The following is a 15,737-nucleotide window of genomic DNA, read 5'->3' on the forward strand; positions in this document are numbered from 1 at the left end:
GATTGCCAGATCGGTTAATCGTAAGACCAGCCAGCGTCCCCCAGTGTGGGAAGCTGTGAAGATGATCCTGACATCTATCCGGAGAGCCAAATGCTGGAAAACGGTGTTTCAGCCTTTGGCAATGATCAAAGCATGAATTAACCCCATGCCCCTGGGCGGCCAACAGCCGTTTTTCCATGTTAACCTTCCGAGGCCTGGTCTCGCGTGGAAAGACTGGATGCGCAAGCCGGATGAGGTTGGGTTTCCATACCTTTTTTTTTTATTCTTCAGGCGACCGTGTTCCTGCCTGGGTATGATTTCGGGCTTTACGCTAGTTTGTCCTCCTGCCTGAGGTGCACCCATACCTTCCATGTCCGGCTTGTGCACTCATTGTTCCCACCGCCGCTGCTCCTGCCTCTAATAAAGAGACGACCCGGGAATCATACAACCCTTCAAGTTCCCCCGTCGTTGCCCAACCTCGCCACTCCTCCCTTTCTCCGGTTCGCATCGAAGACCATCATCATTCTCCACCATTTGCTCCTACCCTGGGCGGCCGGCCAACAACAACGATTGTCACAACGACAATAATCCTCCGAGACAGAACAGTCTCGCATGCGACCGGCATCCGAATACGGCCTCTGACGCTATCGGAGGCCACCTCTTTCCCCCAACCAGATTGTCGCCCAAACTGGCAGCGGGCAGCTTGCGATCTTCCAGCAACCCAAGTTGATCAAGCTTCTCGGGAGAAGCACGCCCCAGAAACTCAGAAAAAAGAAGGACAGAGACAACGACACCCTCCAATAGGAAAAGAAACGAAGGTCTGCAACAAAGAAAAAAAAAAGCAAGACGCCGAATTGACTCGACCCTGCTACTTCCCCTGGAGCATCAGCACGGTCCTGGCCCGGCTGCAGTCAAGAGTCTCGTGGAGTTTTGAGGTCCATCCCTCGTGCGTGGACAAGTCAGTCGTTTCCGACGCATCAAAGTCTGGTTGGGAGTCTTTTGTGGTCGACGCTGCTGTCGTCACGCCGTTCGTTACCAACGTTGCACCGCCCGTCCTCCGGATTCGCCTTGCTTCCTGCAGGCGAGAAGGGCTGAGACTCCGAGAGCTGAATGGCCAGAATCCCTGGTACTCATTCCACAGTTCGGCAATAGTGGTGAACACACACCCCTCCTCCCTTTTCCTATAGTTCAACATCGTCGATTCACACCGCTTGCTCTGCTGGCCGGGAACTGCTCCTTCAAGGCACACAGCCACGTCTCGGCGTACCAAGTTGATCCATAACGGAGTCGGCCTTTGCTGGCGCGTCCTCTGAGACTTGGCTGCGGTCGAACTTGTATGCCACCACCAGAGCACACCGCGCTTGCCACTGAGCGGAATAGTCAGTGACTATCAGCCAGAGCTTGCGCCGTGGTGCTTCATCATCCACAAACGATAAATCATCCTGCAAGCACCGAAGGGTGTAACCCGTCAGTTGTCGTAGATTCCCGCTTCCTAGAGTCCCAATCTCTAGCCACTCTCGCACCTGAAGCAAACTTCAAGGTCGAATCAACTGGAACGTTGCACGGAGGCTTCCAAAAACAGCACTTGCTGGAGGCCCCCTGTCCTAGCCACCCACGACCGACCTCTCCCTCCGGTTCCGAGGGTTATGGGAGTGTGAGCTGAGCGCGCAACGCGGCTAGCAGACTCGCTTTCGCCCTACGGATCCCGTTGCGCTCAGACGTCTCCGGCCAATTGTCTCGCTACAGGAACCTCTCAGCACAACATTGCCCTCGCCCTTGGCGTTTGGCCAACAGTTGGGCACCTCCTGTTCAGATCTCCGCGGAGCCCAGACGAGCACTGAGAGGCACCGCGTATACGCTCTGTCGTTCCGCAGTTGCGTGTTTCGGTGTCTTATATCGATGCGTCTGACCTCGGCGCCGCCGCGCTCCTTGGTTTATATCTAACCCACAGTTTTTTGTGGGCTTTCCTAGTGCGAAGTCACCAACAACCCGACAGGACTTAGGCCGTGCTGCCAGAGATTGGTCCTTAACCTCTAGCGTTTCGTGTTTGTCGGCAACGGAGCTTAGTGACTGCGTCAACAGACTCAGGACTGGGCAGGGGCAGCTCACGCTCTTCATGCTGACGAGGCCGACGCACAAACATCCCTAATTCCACCCACGTCTGCCCGATCTTGACCGTCTGGTTGAGAATCGAGATTACGAACCGATATCTACCGTACGGCATCGGACGTCCCATAGCAACATCCCCGGGGGGTGGCTGTAGCTCGGCGGCCCTCAGAATCTACCTCAGATTCCAGGACACCAAGAAACTCCGCGATCTCACCCGTCGGTAGTGTAGCTAACGGAGCCCATGACAGACGTCATGTCATACCAATACCCCCCGCCGCCTCAAAACGGCGAGATGGACATGTCAGCACCGGGCTATTTGCCCACATATTCCATGCCAGCACCTGCGTCAGCGATCGACCCGGATGCGAGTCTTTCATCCAGGGAGCGTTCTGATTTGAGCCGGCCGATTTCGACATCAGGGATTGGGCCATCACCGGCACATCCGCAGCAGCAAGGTTCCACTGGGACAGATCCCTCCGGTGAGAGGAGGAGAAACAAGTTGGGCTACCATCGGACTTCTGTTGCCTGTGGTAAGTATCAGCATGGCTCCCGTTTCCCGCCGTCTTTGAAACTCACATGGAGTTTATAGGCCATTGTCGTCGGCGAAAGATCAGGTGTGTCCCGTCGCAAAACGACGTGCAGGGGCGCTGCATAAACTGCATTCGCCTGAAGAAGGAATGCAGCTTCTATCCCGTAGATCAACAACCGCCTATGGAAACAAAGCAAAAGTCGGGGTCACGATCGTCCGTGGGTCCAAAGGCTCCATCTGCCTCATCTTCCCCGGCCATGCAACCGGGGATTCCGGCTGAAGTTCACGGCCCACAGCCGTATCCTCAGCTGGCCATGCCGTCCCTCCAGAACATGGCCCCATCGCTGAAACCGTCTGGGAGCGACAGCCATGGCCCTGATCCCAAGGGTGAGCCCCGACACTTCCTCTTCCAGGGTCTTCTTTTGCAAATGTCAAGGCTGCTAACTCTCTGCAGCGTCGAGCACCCGCGGGTATGAATATGGGCAACCTGGGATGTCTCAATGGATGCCGACGGACGTAAGTCCTAGTCCATCCAAGCCGGGGGACATGAATGCAACTTGGAGGTCGTACCCGGGCGATTCTCCTATCACGGCCGCATTTTCTCCTTACGCACCACAGGCCCCCCCCCAATCGGCCACCTGGTCCGCACCTGTCGGCTCTGACACGTCCTCGCGGGATGATATTGCCTGGTCGACATATCCTGCACCACCCCCGCGGTCCATGTCTTTTGGCGCTGAGAGCATGAGTGGTCATCAGCAATACCAGTCAATGTCACAGATTAGCAATCATTCAGCCCGAGCGTACGACCGCAAGTCGAGTTTGGTGTCAGCAGACATGTACCCGCCGCCGATCGCGACCACCCTCCCGGGGATAGAGACGGTACCAGGTACCTCCATGGACCATGCTGCTTCACTTTCAGCAGGAGCGGTTCCTCCATCCACCTATGCTCCATGGCAGCAGTCGTACACGTACTCGAAGCCTGCTGAAGGCTATGGCGGATGGTATGGGGACGCGGGTGACCAGAGCTCGTCGACACACGGACATCCCTCCTCGAATGTGTACTATGGGCGGTAGCCATGCCATAATCGGTCCAACGCGATCACCTTATAACGCAACGATTCAGTAATCATCTGTCATCAGCGGACTCGCGCTTCCATTATATATACGTTGGCAGCATGCCGGCGTAGTCACTGTGGCACAGGCACTTTTGTTGCCGCGGCATTTATGTGGGAGATTTTTAAGGTCATTTGCGACATGGCAGATTTTTTCCCGAAGTCATGCGTTCCACGAGGGCTCCCGATCCGTCGAGACATGCGCGACGCAGTCTTTCCAGTTCGGAAGGCGAGCGCAAGGCGAACTTGGGCGCAACGTTGCCCCAATGGCCAAATTTGGAGATCTGCCACACCTGATGCAATGGTGCAAGTCGTCGGTTACCGCCAAGCTTGCACGTCACCCAAAACCAACGAGTCATTTGCATGATAACGGCTTCGAGCTGATATTTCGGATGAGCTTTGAGGGCATCTAGGGTCGGAAGTGAGGAGGGATTTCGTCAACGAGTACGGACGCGGGAACTCGAAGGAACTGATCAGGTTTTTTTTCTGGCCCGCCAAACAGTGGTTGACAACACGAGGAGCTTAGATTCACAAACTCGACGCTGTGACACCTCCTTAGAGCTGCCACCATGTTCGCTGCTGCGGAAAGGTTGAGCCTCAGCTTCGGAAACCGCCTATCAGTTTCTGCCACAGCTTTCCGATTTCCTTCTTGCTCCGCTTCCTGATTCTCCCTTACTTCTTGTCCTCTTTTTGCCTTGTTCTCCAGTTTTTACAATTGGGAAGTCGACTTACAGTGGAAGCGGGTTTCTTATATTGGCTGCATAGGGGACGGCTTCTCAGGCTTACGCGAACCTAGGCGGATGGAAGATGGCGGCACGGCACGGCTCGGTAGGCGGACGGGAGTCCCCACCGTTTCCCGTCCCGCGAAAAGGTGGGGACCCCGGCAGTTTACCGGCATTGGTGGGTCTAGCGCAGCCATGCGATTGAGGCATGTCCCCCCGGCAACACTCAGAGTGGAGATCTTCTGCCGGCGTTACTCGGAGGTGAACACTTTATGGATGCGGTCGATAAAACATCTTATGAAGGATATGATAACTCGATTGGGCGGCATAGATTGAGACATGGGCGGCTACTTTGTTGGTTCAGGACGGATACAAAACGAGATCTGCAGACGTGTTTCGTTGATTTCGGTTCTTGATTTATTTGTTTTCCGTTTGTCATTCGCCAGGCTATTCTTTTTGTTTCTATCATATGAAAGATGTAGTTGCTTAAGTTTCGATGCCGAAGAGGATCGTGTCAAGCTGTTTTTTTTAACGGCGGCAGGACTCTGATTCCTTCTCCTCGAACTGTTGTCTTTGTTCTACAGGTTGTATTCACTTGTATTGGATATGTATAGTGTTCATAACCGGTTCGAAGTTGTGGGTGGCAGTGCAGAACTAGGATGATGTGGTATTGGCGACGGACGACGGTAGTGATGGCATTTGGAAGGTGGCTATATACGCTAGGCCTAGAAGGCAACAACATGTTGAGTCGTAAGGCCGATCTACTTCAACCTCTCAAATGTTGCCCAAGACGGTGTGATACCGGACCACGGCCAGACCATTTCCAAGAACGTGTGAAACGTGTGTAGGATCCGATGAGACAAGCTTGCTTTATCAGGGGTGGTTGAGCGTCGACAGAGATCGGAGAGGAAAGAGGGGGGGGATGGTGTGCGACACGGACAGATAATCTTTGTTACTCGACCAACTCCCAGAGGAGCACGAGAAGCGCGATATAACTCACCAAGCTCAGACCGACCAACAGCCCCACGCTGTTCCCGCTCGTCCTGAACTTCTTCTTGACCACGACCTGCCTCGCGCGCGGCCGTTGGCCATTGCTCCTGCTACTTCTCCGCCGCATCGTCTCTCCGACACCATCAGGCACGCCGGGCCCACCACCACCACCACCACCTCCTCCTCCTCCTTCCCTTTCTTCTCCTACCCCTTCCTCCTGTTCCTCCTCCTGCACCTCCTCGCTGTCGAAGAACTGGCGGTTGCCCTCGTAGCGGCGGTAGACGGCGACGAGCAGGACGGCGGCGCCGTAGCAGGCCAGCAGGGCGCCGATGGGGTAGAACTCGGAGGTGAAGATCTTGAGGACGACGAGGGCGAAGGAGAATTGGGAGAGGGCGGTGCGCATGTAGGCGCCTTCGAAGGTGCGCTGGGCGGCGCGGATCTCGACGAGTCTGTTTTATTTAATGAGCCAGGTTGAGATTTTTGTTTTTGGTTATTATCGTTCCTTGCTTTGAGTTTTTTTTTTTTTTGGTGTGTGTGTGTGTGTTGTTTGTGTACCAGGTGATGGTATTGAGTGTGTTGCTTGCAATGTTTCCAAAGGTTGAGAGAGTGTTTTGGGGGGGGGGGGGATCGAATCAGGATAAGGGACTATAGATGATGTGAGAAAGAGTAAAGTGTGCAACAATAGCGTTCGATCAGGCGGGTACAAGAATCTGATCTGAAGGAGGCCACAGTGACAGAATGTATCGATATCGGATGGGATGACTGCCGGGCCGACCTGCCTTGGCCGTGTGATCCATCTCCAAATCTAAGCCGCTAAGCAGTCCCCCCGGCCAACGTCCCAATGTCACATATACTAAGTAGACAATGAAACTTGCCAAGGCAGCAAGTCAATGGACGAGAATAGAGGGTAACAAAACTCAGAAAATCGAGGGGTGATGGAAGCATTTGCTGCAAAATGATGAGACAGCAACTCACTCTTCGCTCGTTAGGATAACGGACCGGGCCCGATGCAGCCTCAGGTAAAGGCGTTCTTCAGGATGCGGATGGAGGGCCTGGATACTCGTAAGCGTTGTGTAAATTGGCCGGTGGGGGCGGGGGGCGGGTTGTTCGAGATCGGATAGTTCCTACGCACCTCAAGTATGGTGGCCATGATAGTTGACTGGTCTATGTAATTGAGCCAGTCCGGAAATGGGCACGATGCCGTGGCTGCATGAGAGAAAGCCCGGAGTTGTTTGGACGAGAGAGAGAGCTCATCTGGGAGCTGAGAGCGCAAGAGCAAGCGCGACACCTAACTAGGCGGGGCCTGGTCCGGGCGCCAAGGCCAGGCTCAAGCCCGGGCCCATTGCCGCTTGGGACCCAGTGAGCCCTCGTTGCTGCCTGCACCCCAAAACATTGGGCCCCCGTTCCGAGCGCAAGCGCCCGGCATTGCGGGTGTTGCCGACGCATTGCGTCATTAGTCTCCCAGCTTCAATTGCTTTGTTTTCAGGGCCGCATTCCATTGTTGTTGACATTCAAGTCGGAGCGTCAAGAGTCATCACCAATTCCAGTGCGGCACAAACAAAGAAAGGAGAGGAAGCGAGGTATTGCCGGGTGTGCGGCGGCGGAGACCCGGAAGTGAAACCAAGCGAGGACGATGCCGGCCCTCGACCACATCACATCAGTCCGACCTCCCTCCCTGCCGCCATCTTCCATCTTCCCTCTTCCATCTTCCATTTGCCATCTCCCATCTGCCACCTGCCATCTACCGCCACGGCGTGTAGCTAGTTGAGTCGCTGCTGTCCGTGGTGGCCCGAATGGTTTTCCTTCGGTCTCCAGCCCGGAGTGATTGGCCAGATCGGCGGCCTGAAGCAGTGTTCATATGTCGGAGCCCCTTGGCCTCTCTCAGGACCGGTCCAGCGTTCAGAAGAGCGGAAGAATGGGACGGCTCAGTGGAGGACCGAATGGCGACGGATCGCTGGGCCTCCAACAATTGCGCAGCATATATATCAGAGACAAGTCATCGACTCTTTCTCGCGCCTGCGGATTTGATGCTCGACTTTGGAACTGTGCTGGCACAGTTCCTCGTCTTCTCTCTCTCTCTCTCTCTCTCTCTCTCTCTCTCTCTCTCTCTCTCTTTCTCTCATCCAGAACTAGGTGAACATACCAAACGTACAGGGATCGGCGCCGAAACATGTCGACGGGTTTCCGTTTTCCTCAACCTCGCCCTTCTCCTGACGGCTTGGATCAAGACTTGCTCGACAGAATTGCGGGTCTGCATATGAAAGTAACAAAATCAGGATCAGGTTCATGGGGAGACTCTGATCGCAAAATCAATGTCTACAGACAGGTCGAGCGTGTCGTCAAGTATGCTCTCGATCTCCTCTCCGACGAAAGAGGGTTCTGGGCACTGGCCGAGGCGGGACGAGGAGCGTGGGAGAGAGGGTTTCAAAAGCCTCTAAAGAACAGGAGGCCTTCCCTCGGTCCCTTCGAATCACTGGCCAAGTCGTTCCTCGACGAGCTAACGAAATCCGGGGAAGCATTTCTCCAAAGTTTTTGGACCAGCAATCGCCCGGATTACAGTGGATATCTCCGAGGGGAGTGGAAATGGGTCGGGTTGGACGAGAAAGTCGAGGGCTCCTGGAAATCCACAGGTGGGGACGTGATACACCTGAACAAACATGTGCGCGTCCGCAAACGAACCCCTGGATATGACTCCAAGTCTCCAGTTTTGCAAGGATGCGCTAACTAAGAGATGCTAACCCACAGATGCTCGAGTCCATGGACCGGGCTTGGAAGATGGCCCAGACGGGGACCTCCGAGTCCGAGGATGCCTACCGGGCCCACCATTACTTCCGCTTCACCTTGGGTGCCAATGTGGCGCGCCAAGTGGTAAACGCCTTCATGAAGTACTTGGCTGGTCGTAAATGGACTTCAGCGCATGACGCGGGTGCCATGTGGGAAAGTCTCATGTTCGGGGGCGAGGTCTTCAACTTCGACGCCCCCGTAGATCCCAGGGCGGTCGAGCACCCCGAGGATCCCATGGGAGATGACCGGTGCGGGACTCTGTGGCTTGTCAAATGGCTGGACGAGAGCCGCGATCCGTCAAATACGCGCGTGCGAAGGCTCCGGGTCGTTCACAGCAAGAGATATGGTGCGTTGGTTCCTCCCATCTCTCTCCCCTTCTTCTTTCACCTTCTTCTTCCTTTCCGGTTATTCTTGGGTTACGGACTGGTCTCCCTCCCGTCGCCCTCTCGCCATCATTGGGCGGTCAAGAAATAACTCACTGTCCTCCTACGTAGGCATCGGATGGGGCGTAGTAGAGGCCCCGGTCTACACGCTCAACGATTTCAGGAGATACAAGCAAATGCACGAGGTGCGCCCCAAGACGAGGCGGGAAAAGTACACAAACGTGAAGCAAGCGCCGACCGGCAACCGCCCAAGCTACGACGAGGACCTTGGGCGGCAAAGGGCCGGCACGGGCACGCCGAATTCTGCCTCGTCGATCACTTCTTCTGCCCCGTCTTCTGCCCCGTCTTCTGCCCCGTCTTCGGCCACGTCCTCGGCCCCGTCTTATACCGGCGGCGGCTACGTAAACGGGGGATCAGGGGGTTCACGAAGGAGCTCCTCTCGGCACCAAACTGCCGGCGCATTCCAAGCTGCGGATGGTCATCAATATATGCATTATGCGTATGAATACTGTGATGACTACTGCTACTATGATGATCGCAGGCTCCGCCGCCGAAGGTAAGGTTACCTACTCAAAAGGTGGCCAGTGGGGTGGTCCCGGGAAGAGAGTGAGAACGCCAAAATACAGGAGGCGTGCCCCTACTTGTAGCGACCTAGAGCCGAGGTAGTTGTTAGTACCTAGATGATGTGAATCGGAGTCTGAATTCAACAGACAAGAACAGGACAAGGGACCACCATTGGCGTCTTGTGGAGAGTTCACGACCCTTCCAGCGTGCCTACTGAAATTCGAGATCCTCGGTCAGATGGTCCGGCAATCATTTTTCCAAATTTTATCTTCTTAGTTCTCTGTCTTCCTGTAATCCCCCTCCCCCCCCCACCCCCCGCGGCCGGGGGGGTCCCCCCTTTGCCGTCACGATTCCGATTACGAGGACGAGGAGGGAGGGGGGGGGGCTGGGGGGCAGCGTCCTCGAGAACCTCGCGGACCGGAACCCGAACAGGTCCGCGCCCGGGCTCGCCGATCGGCAGCAGTTCGCCTCTCTTCCTGCGACGGCCGCGCGAGCCGCCAACAACAACCCGGAGATGCCACGTCAGCGAGGGGGGATCGTGTCAGGGGCCGGCGAAGGAAGAAAGGGGGGGAGGGGGATTCGAGTAGAAGAAGGCGCTGGAAGAGAAAGAATCCCCACTGTTAGTACAGGGCCGTGTTTCCCGCCGGCCGCTGATGCTGAAACAAGGTCGAAGAAATGGGAGGGAAGTGGGAAAAAAAGGCGAAAAATTAAAAAAAAAATGATAGGAAGTGGTGAATGCTGGGTAGGCAGTTCCAGGGCCGCGAATGCATGCACCCTGCGGCGCTGTCGTGAGATCCTATCTCCACCGTCGGCGAGTTGTTGAAACAACAAGACATGGCTAGGATGTAAGCTTTCTAAGCTTCCTAATCTTCCCTGCTCCACGGCACCGTTTCACACCCTACTTCGTGGCCTCTTGATGATGTGACTGGATTGGATGCCCAGTGAGTGCGCACGCCGTCTGTCCCCTTTCCCCGTCAGAGTCGAATCCTGTTTGGCCATGGCCCTTCCAAAACCGGCCAAACCTGGTGATGTCGTCAGGCCGTGACAGTACGCCTCCGCCGAGTCAGCTTAACTAGCTTAACGTTGGCCCATCGCGGCGGTCCGACAAGCGACGAGCCATGGAGGCGAGGTCGACGGGTATAATAAGGCCGGGGCTGCGTTCGGCGCTCATCATCATCTTCGCCTTAGCATCTCACCTACAAACTTACGAATCACTCTTGCTTCAACCGGCCGAGCCGATCACAACAACCTTTGAGACCCCAGAAACCGAGACGAGAAAAGGGAAAAGAAAAAAAAAAATGAGCAACCAGCAGCCTCGCGACACCAAGTCCAAGTCTGGAAGCACCTCGGGCTCCTCCGGGAACGGACTCCTCGCGCCCATCAAGGAGATTCGCTATCCTACCAGCAAGAGGATCAGGGATGTTCAGGGCAGTGACACCCGCCGTGGTCAGGAGTTCGTATCTGCCAAGGTCGCCAGATCCTCGGACAAGTAATTAAGTTAAATGGCAATGACTTGTCAGCGAGTGTTCTGCACATGACACTCGACGGAGAGCATTGGAGGGGGGGACAAGAGGAGATGGAGAGGAAAACAAAACAAAATTGGAGAGAGCTGCTTCTATGTATGTATGTACATACAAGAGCGCCTTTCGCAAATGAATGGGTGCATTTTGTAGTTGGGCGGGCAAGTACCTTAGATGCACCGAACAGAGCTGGTCTCGTTCTTTTCTAAGTACCTTGTCGAATCAATCCAAGTCGAATCAATCCAACAGTGCACTCGTTAATCCATGCAGAAGAGGAATGTAATCCGTTCCTTACGACGGAGTAGCTACAAGTAACGTACTCGGGTAGGGAAAAGTTGGTTTCGTGTGGAGCCAACCGTGAAATAATCCGTACACTACCACTGCACGACAGGGATATTACCCGCAGCCGACCTACCCCTGCGTATTACAAGTCACTAATCCGTACTACGTAATCCGTAAGTGTGGTCGCATGCATGCCATTGAAGCTTCGTGGCCGCATCGAGCTGCCCATCCTCAGGCCAAGTTCCCGTCACACCTCGACGACAAGAGCCATCACCACCACCACGAAAACCCCAGCCCGACCGAACCAACTCGGGCGAAGAACGGAGCTGCTGCCCACAACCCCGAATTTCCAATTTCTTTTTTGTTTTCCCCTTCCCTGTTCCGACCGCGGCTCGCATCGCCGATCTTTCCTATATATAAACCTCCCCATCCCCCAATCCATCGGATCCATCGGCGTCCCTCACCAGCCGCGAGAAAGAGGAAGAAAGAAACATGGCACCTAAGCAGAGAGCCGCCACCGCCGCCACCGCAGGAGCAACAACCCCGGCGAGGGCGACGACCCCTACCCCACGATCGGCCTCACCACGGCCATCATCGCCAGCGCCAGCGCCGCCGCCTCCCTCGGCATCGGCATCGGCATCATCATCATCATCCGCCGCGACACTCAGCAAGGCCGCCGCCCGTCCGGGCGTCGGGCACGGGCGCGGCGTTCCGCCGACGTGGGACCGCATCGTGCACAACGTGCTGGCGCACTACCTCGACACGACGCCGCAGCGGACCAGGCTGCTCGACGCCTTCATGGCCTTCCTCGTCGCCGTCGGCGCCCTGCAGTTCCTCTACTGCGTCCTGGCCGGCAACTACGTACGTTTTTTTCTCTGCTCTGCTCTGCGTCTCCTTCCTTCCCTTCCTTCCTTCCCTCATCATTCCCACCCCCCCTAATTCCTCTCGTCCCCCCCGTCCCTTCTGTGGTCGTTCGTGAGGTGATGCTAACCAAGGTGCCCGCACCCACCCCGCAACAGCCCTTCAACGCCTTCCTGTCCGGGTTCGCCGCCACAGTCGGGCAGTTTGTTCTCACCGGTAGGTCCTCTCTCGGTACCCCCCTTTTCCGCGAGGATACAAGGATGGCCATATAGGAATGGAGAAGGGGGAATGCCGTGCTGACGTTCCCCGGGGGGGGGGGGGGTGGTTGACAGCTTCGTTGCGGATCCAGACGACCGAGGCGAACAAGGGCGACTTCCCGGCCGTGTCGCCCGAACGGTACGTTTTATATATATATATATATATATATATATATTTCCCTTGGTCCGTTTCCACCTCTTGATGAACGGACGGCTGACACACGGGGCAGCGCCTTTGCCGACTACATCGTGTGCAGCCTGATCCTGCACTTTTTTTGCGTCAACTTCATCAACTAGGGAATGGGAGCTCAAAGCAGAGATGGGGCGCTTTTCTTTTCTTCTTTTCTTCTGTGGTATATCTTTTTTTGGGACTGTAAAACGATACTGCCGGAGTTCTCATGGGGTTGTTGGCGCGACCGCTGCTAGACTAGAACCGATTGCGCGAAAGGGGAAAAAGAAAAAGACGGAGTCATTTTCCATGCCTGCTAAGATTTCGCACCGATCAATTCACTCGCCCCCTTCCTCCTTTGGGGGCGTGCTCCCCGCCCTGGGCGGCCCTCCCCTCGGCGGCCCCCCTTTGGGCGGCGGCGGCGGGAGCGGCGAGTTTCTCCCGCTCGGCACGCGGTCCAGCTCTCTGCTCTTCTTCTCCTCTTCCCTGAAGTAGTCGTCCATGAGATTCGGCCCCCCGCGATGCGGCCGCTCCTTCTTCTTGCTCCTCGGCGGCGCCTCCGCTGCCGCGACCTGCGCCCCCACCAACTGCGCCGGCACCAGCAAGTCCGCCGACCCCGACGGCAGCGGCGGCGGCGGCGTCGTCGTCGTCGTCGTTGCCGTCGTGCCGGGCGACCCGACTCTCGCTGCTGCTGCCGCAGCTGTTGCCGGCACAAACCCGGTCTGGCCGGTAAAGGAGGCGTCTCCGTCGAACAAGGTCTCGCCCGGCGCGTTCACGGGCTCGCTCAGCGGGGCGGGCAGGCGGTGCAGGGCGCCGTAGCCCAGGACGCAGCCGAGGGCGCCCTGGCCGCCCCAGTCGCGGCTCGGCCGGATGGTCACCTCGCGGGTGACGTCGTACTCGTTGTTGTAGACGTACAGGCGCAGGGGGCGGCCGATGTGGTCCTCGACCAGCTCGCTCAGCCCCCCCTCGCCGTGCAGCACCCCCTCGGGCGTGCCCAGGATGTAGTCGCTGTAGGGCAGCAGGCCGGCGGCGTCGGCCGGCGAGTTGGCCGGCACGTCGAGCACGTGCCAGATGTTGGACACGACCGACAGCGCCGTCCACTGCAGCGTCAGCCCCAGCGAGCCCGTGTCGGCGGGGACGGGTATGTGCAGCGTGCGCGTCCGCTGGCCCTGTTAAGCGGTCGATCGCCCGGTTAGCGCCTGGAGAGAGGGGAGCGGTTGCGAAAGAGAAGACGGAGATGAATAGATATATAAATAAAGAAATTGGTACGCCACCTTTGCGCTCCAGAGCCCGAGCATGACGGTGTTGCCGGCGCAGTTGCGCACCTCCTGGGCGAACAGCCTGGGGTCGGAATCGTCCTGGGAGGGGGGGGGGGGGGAGGGTTGTCCCATGAATTAGCATCTGTCCTCCTAACAAGGCAACGGCATCATCCAAAAGTTCCCCTTTCCCCTTCCCCTCTCCCCAACCTCGATGGTGTCCTTCCTTACAATCACGCGCCCGTTGATGCCCACGATGAAGTCGAACCAGGGCTCGATGGGCAGCTGTTGGTTGGTGTTGCGCAGCACCTGGAACCCGAATCCCCCGTGCTGGTTCCCCTTGGCGGCCGGCATTGGCTCGCCATCGAGGCGCGATATAAACCGGTTGAGCGCGCTGAACATGGCGTCGGCCTTCGCTATCTCTCGTCCTGTTGTGCGTCGTGTTGCTGGCTCGGTGTTTCGGGCGCAACCCAAGAGCTTCAGCAACACACCTATGCAAGCCCCACGGCAGCAGCTACTGCTGTGTTACCGTACGATACGGCCCGCAGGTAATTACCTGCCCCGCGCAGCCTACTTAGTGCTAGAAGGAACGTTAACGTTACGGATAACCAGTTGGGGTTTGAGACCCCTGCAGCAGCTTGCTTGGGGGATCGTTCACTTATCGACCTGGATCCAGCTTTCATGGAGCTGTGAGCGGCCATTTACAACTAACGGTTTCTTTTTTTCCCGTTTTGTCGTTCATTCTACCCCGGAAGGAATCGCTATCACTAGACAAACACCAAACACAACCGCCACTCATTTTGCGTCTACGAACCTTCGAGTGCACACGCTCGTTCTGCGCCTCGTCATGGCGCTCACGCCCGTTCGAGGCACGCTGCCTCTCACTGACGAATGTCACCACTACGACGACGTGAGGGAGGTGCCTTGGGAGCTTAAAAGGTGAGGCTCCTTTTCCCTCCCCCGATCCGAGTTTGAGAACTCGTCATCGAATTACGAATTTCGCCTTCTGACTGCTTTTTGTGGAAAGATACTGGCACCAGCGCTACTCCATCTTCACCTATTACGACTACAACATCCGCCTCACCGACGAAGCTTGGTTCGGCGTGACCCCCGAGCCCGTAGCTACGTACAGCCCCCCCCCCCCCCCCCCCCCCCCCCCCCCCCCCCCCCCCCCGGTTTTTTTTTTTTTTTTTGGTGGTTCTTTACATATATGTATATATATTTATTCGCTTCCCGCGCACGCAGAGAGCAAGGCAGTCTTGTGAGATAGAGATCTCCATCAATACTAACACTCCCCCCCCCCCCTCCTCTTCTTCAGTCAAGTCGCCAAGGACATGCGCTCGCACAAGCGCTCCAACCCGCCCAAGGACATCATCGTCGACCTGTTCGCCGGCGCCGGCGGCAACACCATCGCCTTCGCCCTCTCGGGAAAGTGGGACCGCGTCGTCGGCATCGAGAAGGACGCCGCGACGCTCGCCTGCGCCCAGCACAACGCGGCCGTCTACGGCGTGCCCGAGGGCGCCATCACCTGGGTCCATGCCGACTGCCTCGACTTCCTCGCCCGCCTCAAGAGCGATGCCGAGACGGCGGCAGCGGAGAGAAGGGATGATGATGATGATGATGATGATGATGATGATGATGATGATGATGATGATGATGATGATGATGATGATGATGATGATGATGATGATGATGATGAGAACAAGGAGACGCGGAACAACAAGAAGAACAAGAAAAAGAAGAAGGCAAAAAAACACTGGCGCCTCGATCCGTCCCTGAGGCTGGACCTGTCCAAGACGGTCCTGTTCGCCTCGCCGCCCTGGGGAGGCGTGAGCTACCGCGACCAGGACGTCTTTGACCTCGGCACCATGGAGCCCTACAACCTCGCGACCCTGCACGAGGCCTGCCGGCCGATGGAGCACGCCCTGTACCTGCCGCGCACCAGCGATCTGCGCCAGATCGCCGACCTGGTGCCGGACGGCAGCGACGTCAAGGTCGAGGTGGTGCAATACTGCATGGAGGGCGCCAGTAAGGCCATGGTGGCCTACTTCCCAGCGGAATGAAGCTGATGCAAACCAGAAAAAAAAAGGGGGGGAGGGGCGGCAAGCACCATGGTGTGTCTCTTCGCGCGGCGTTATTGACAACCGTCGGTCCGAACTTGGTCTCTGGTTATTTTTTGTTCTTTTTTGTCTACCTTTCTTCACCCGTATTAAATGCGTA

The 15,737-nt window shown here is 56.8% G+C and overlaps 7 protein-coding genes across 7 annotated transcripts; 5 read left to right on the plus strand and 2 right to left on the minus strand.

Annotated features, from left to right (window-relative positions):
- Window positions 1–2,213: 2,213 nt before the first annotated feature.
- On the plus strand, window positions 2,214–3,776 carry P884DRAFT_122805 (uncharacterized protein). Its single transcript, XM_069437162.1, has 3 exons — window positions 2,214–2,618; window positions 2,678–3,004; window positions 3,072–3,776. Exons 1-3 carry the CDS (start codon window positions 2,330–2,332, stop codon window positions 3,689–3,691), a joined length of 1,236 nt encoding a protein of 411 aa, XP_069299031.1. The 5' UTR covers window positions 2,214–2,329; the 3' UTR covers window positions 3,692–3,776.
- Window positions 3,777–5,161: 1,385 nt separating this feature from the next.
- On the minus strand, window positions 5,162–6,591 carry P884DRAFT_328869 (uncharacterized protein; the record flags this gene model as incomplete). Its single annotated transcript, XM_069445613.1, has 3 exons — window positions 5,162–5,890; window positions 6,417–6,493; window positions 6,574–6,591. The coding sequence occupies 3 exons, from the start codon at window positions 6,589–6,591 to the stop codon at window positions 5,404–5,406; spliced, it is 582 nt and encodes a 193-aa protein (XP_069299032.1). The 3' UTR covers window positions 5,162–5,403.
- A 47-nt stretch (window positions 6,592–6,638) lies between these two features.
- P884DRAFT_284203 (uncharacterized protein) lies at window positions 6,639–9,826 on the plus strand (the record flags this gene model as incomplete). The annotated part of the gene is made up of 7 exons (XM_069443703.1): window positions 6,639–6,643; window positions 7,103–7,197; window positions 7,736–8,100; window positions 8,187–8,571; window positions 8,720–9,107; window positions 9,605–9,755; window positions 9,797–9,826. 7 exons carry the CDS (start codon window positions 6,639–6,641, stop codon window positions 9,824–9,826), a joined length of 1,419 nt encoding a protein of 472 aa, XP_069299033.1.
- A 214-nt stretch (window positions 9,827–10,040) lies between these two features.
- Window positions 10,041–10,747, plus strand: P884DRAFT_122835 (uncharacterized protein). The gene has a single exon (XM_069437163.1). The coding sequence runs from the start codon at window positions 10,291–10,293 to the stop codon at window positions 10,663–10,665; it is 375 nt and encodes a 124-aa protein (XP_069299034.1). The 5' UTR covers window positions 10,041–10,290; the 3' UTR covers window positions 10,666–10,747.
- A 980-nt stretch (window positions 10,748–11,727) lies between these two features.
- On the plus strand, window positions 11,728–12,383 carry P884DRAFT_159665 (DAD/Ost2; the record flags this gene model as incomplete). The annotated part of the gene is made up of 4 exons (XM_069437265.1): window positions 11,728–11,835; window positions 11,994–12,051; window positions 12,168–12,231; window positions 12,323–12,383. Coding segments are annotated over 4 exons (291 nt in total), but the record flags the coding sequence as incomplete, so codon positions are not given.
- A 216-nt stretch (window positions 12,384–12,599) lies between these two features.
- P884DRAFT_298796 (GRASP55/65 PDZ-like domain-containing protein) lies at window positions 12,600–13,919 on the minus strand (the record flags this gene model as incomplete). The annotated part of the gene is made up of 3 exons (XM_069444640.1): window positions 12,600–13,430; window positions 13,536–13,619; window positions 13,749–13,919. The coding sequence occupies 3 exons, from the start codon at window positions 13,917–13,919 to the stop codon at window positions 12,600–12,602; spliced, it is 1,086 nt and encodes a 361-aa protein (XP_069299036.1).
- A 316-nt stretch (window positions 13,920–14,235) lies between these two features.
- Window positions 14,236–15,724, plus strand: P884DRAFT_284205 (RNA cap guanine-N2 methyltransferase-domain-containing protein). The gene is made up of 3 exons (XM_069443704.1): window positions 14,236–14,456; window positions 14,545–14,643; window positions 14,836–15,724. Exons 1-3 carry the CDS (start codon window positions 14,365–14,367, stop codon window positions 15,578–15,580), a joined length of 936 nt encoding a protein of 311 aa, XP_069299037.1. The 5' UTR covers window positions 14,236–14,364; the 3' UTR covers window positions 15,581–15,724.
- The last annotated feature ends 13 nt before the right edge of the window (window positions 15,725–15,737 follow it).

Source organism: Thermothelomyces heterothallicus, assembly GCF_042370625.1.
Source record: "Thermothelomyces heterothallicus CBS 202.75 unplaced genomic scaffold P884_scaffold_7, whole genome shotgun sequence".
In the NCBI taxonomy this organism is placed as follows: domain Eukaryota; kingdom Fungi; phylum Ascomycota; class Sordariomycetes; order Sordariales; family Chaetomiaceae; genus Thermothelomyces; species Thermothelomyces heterothallicus.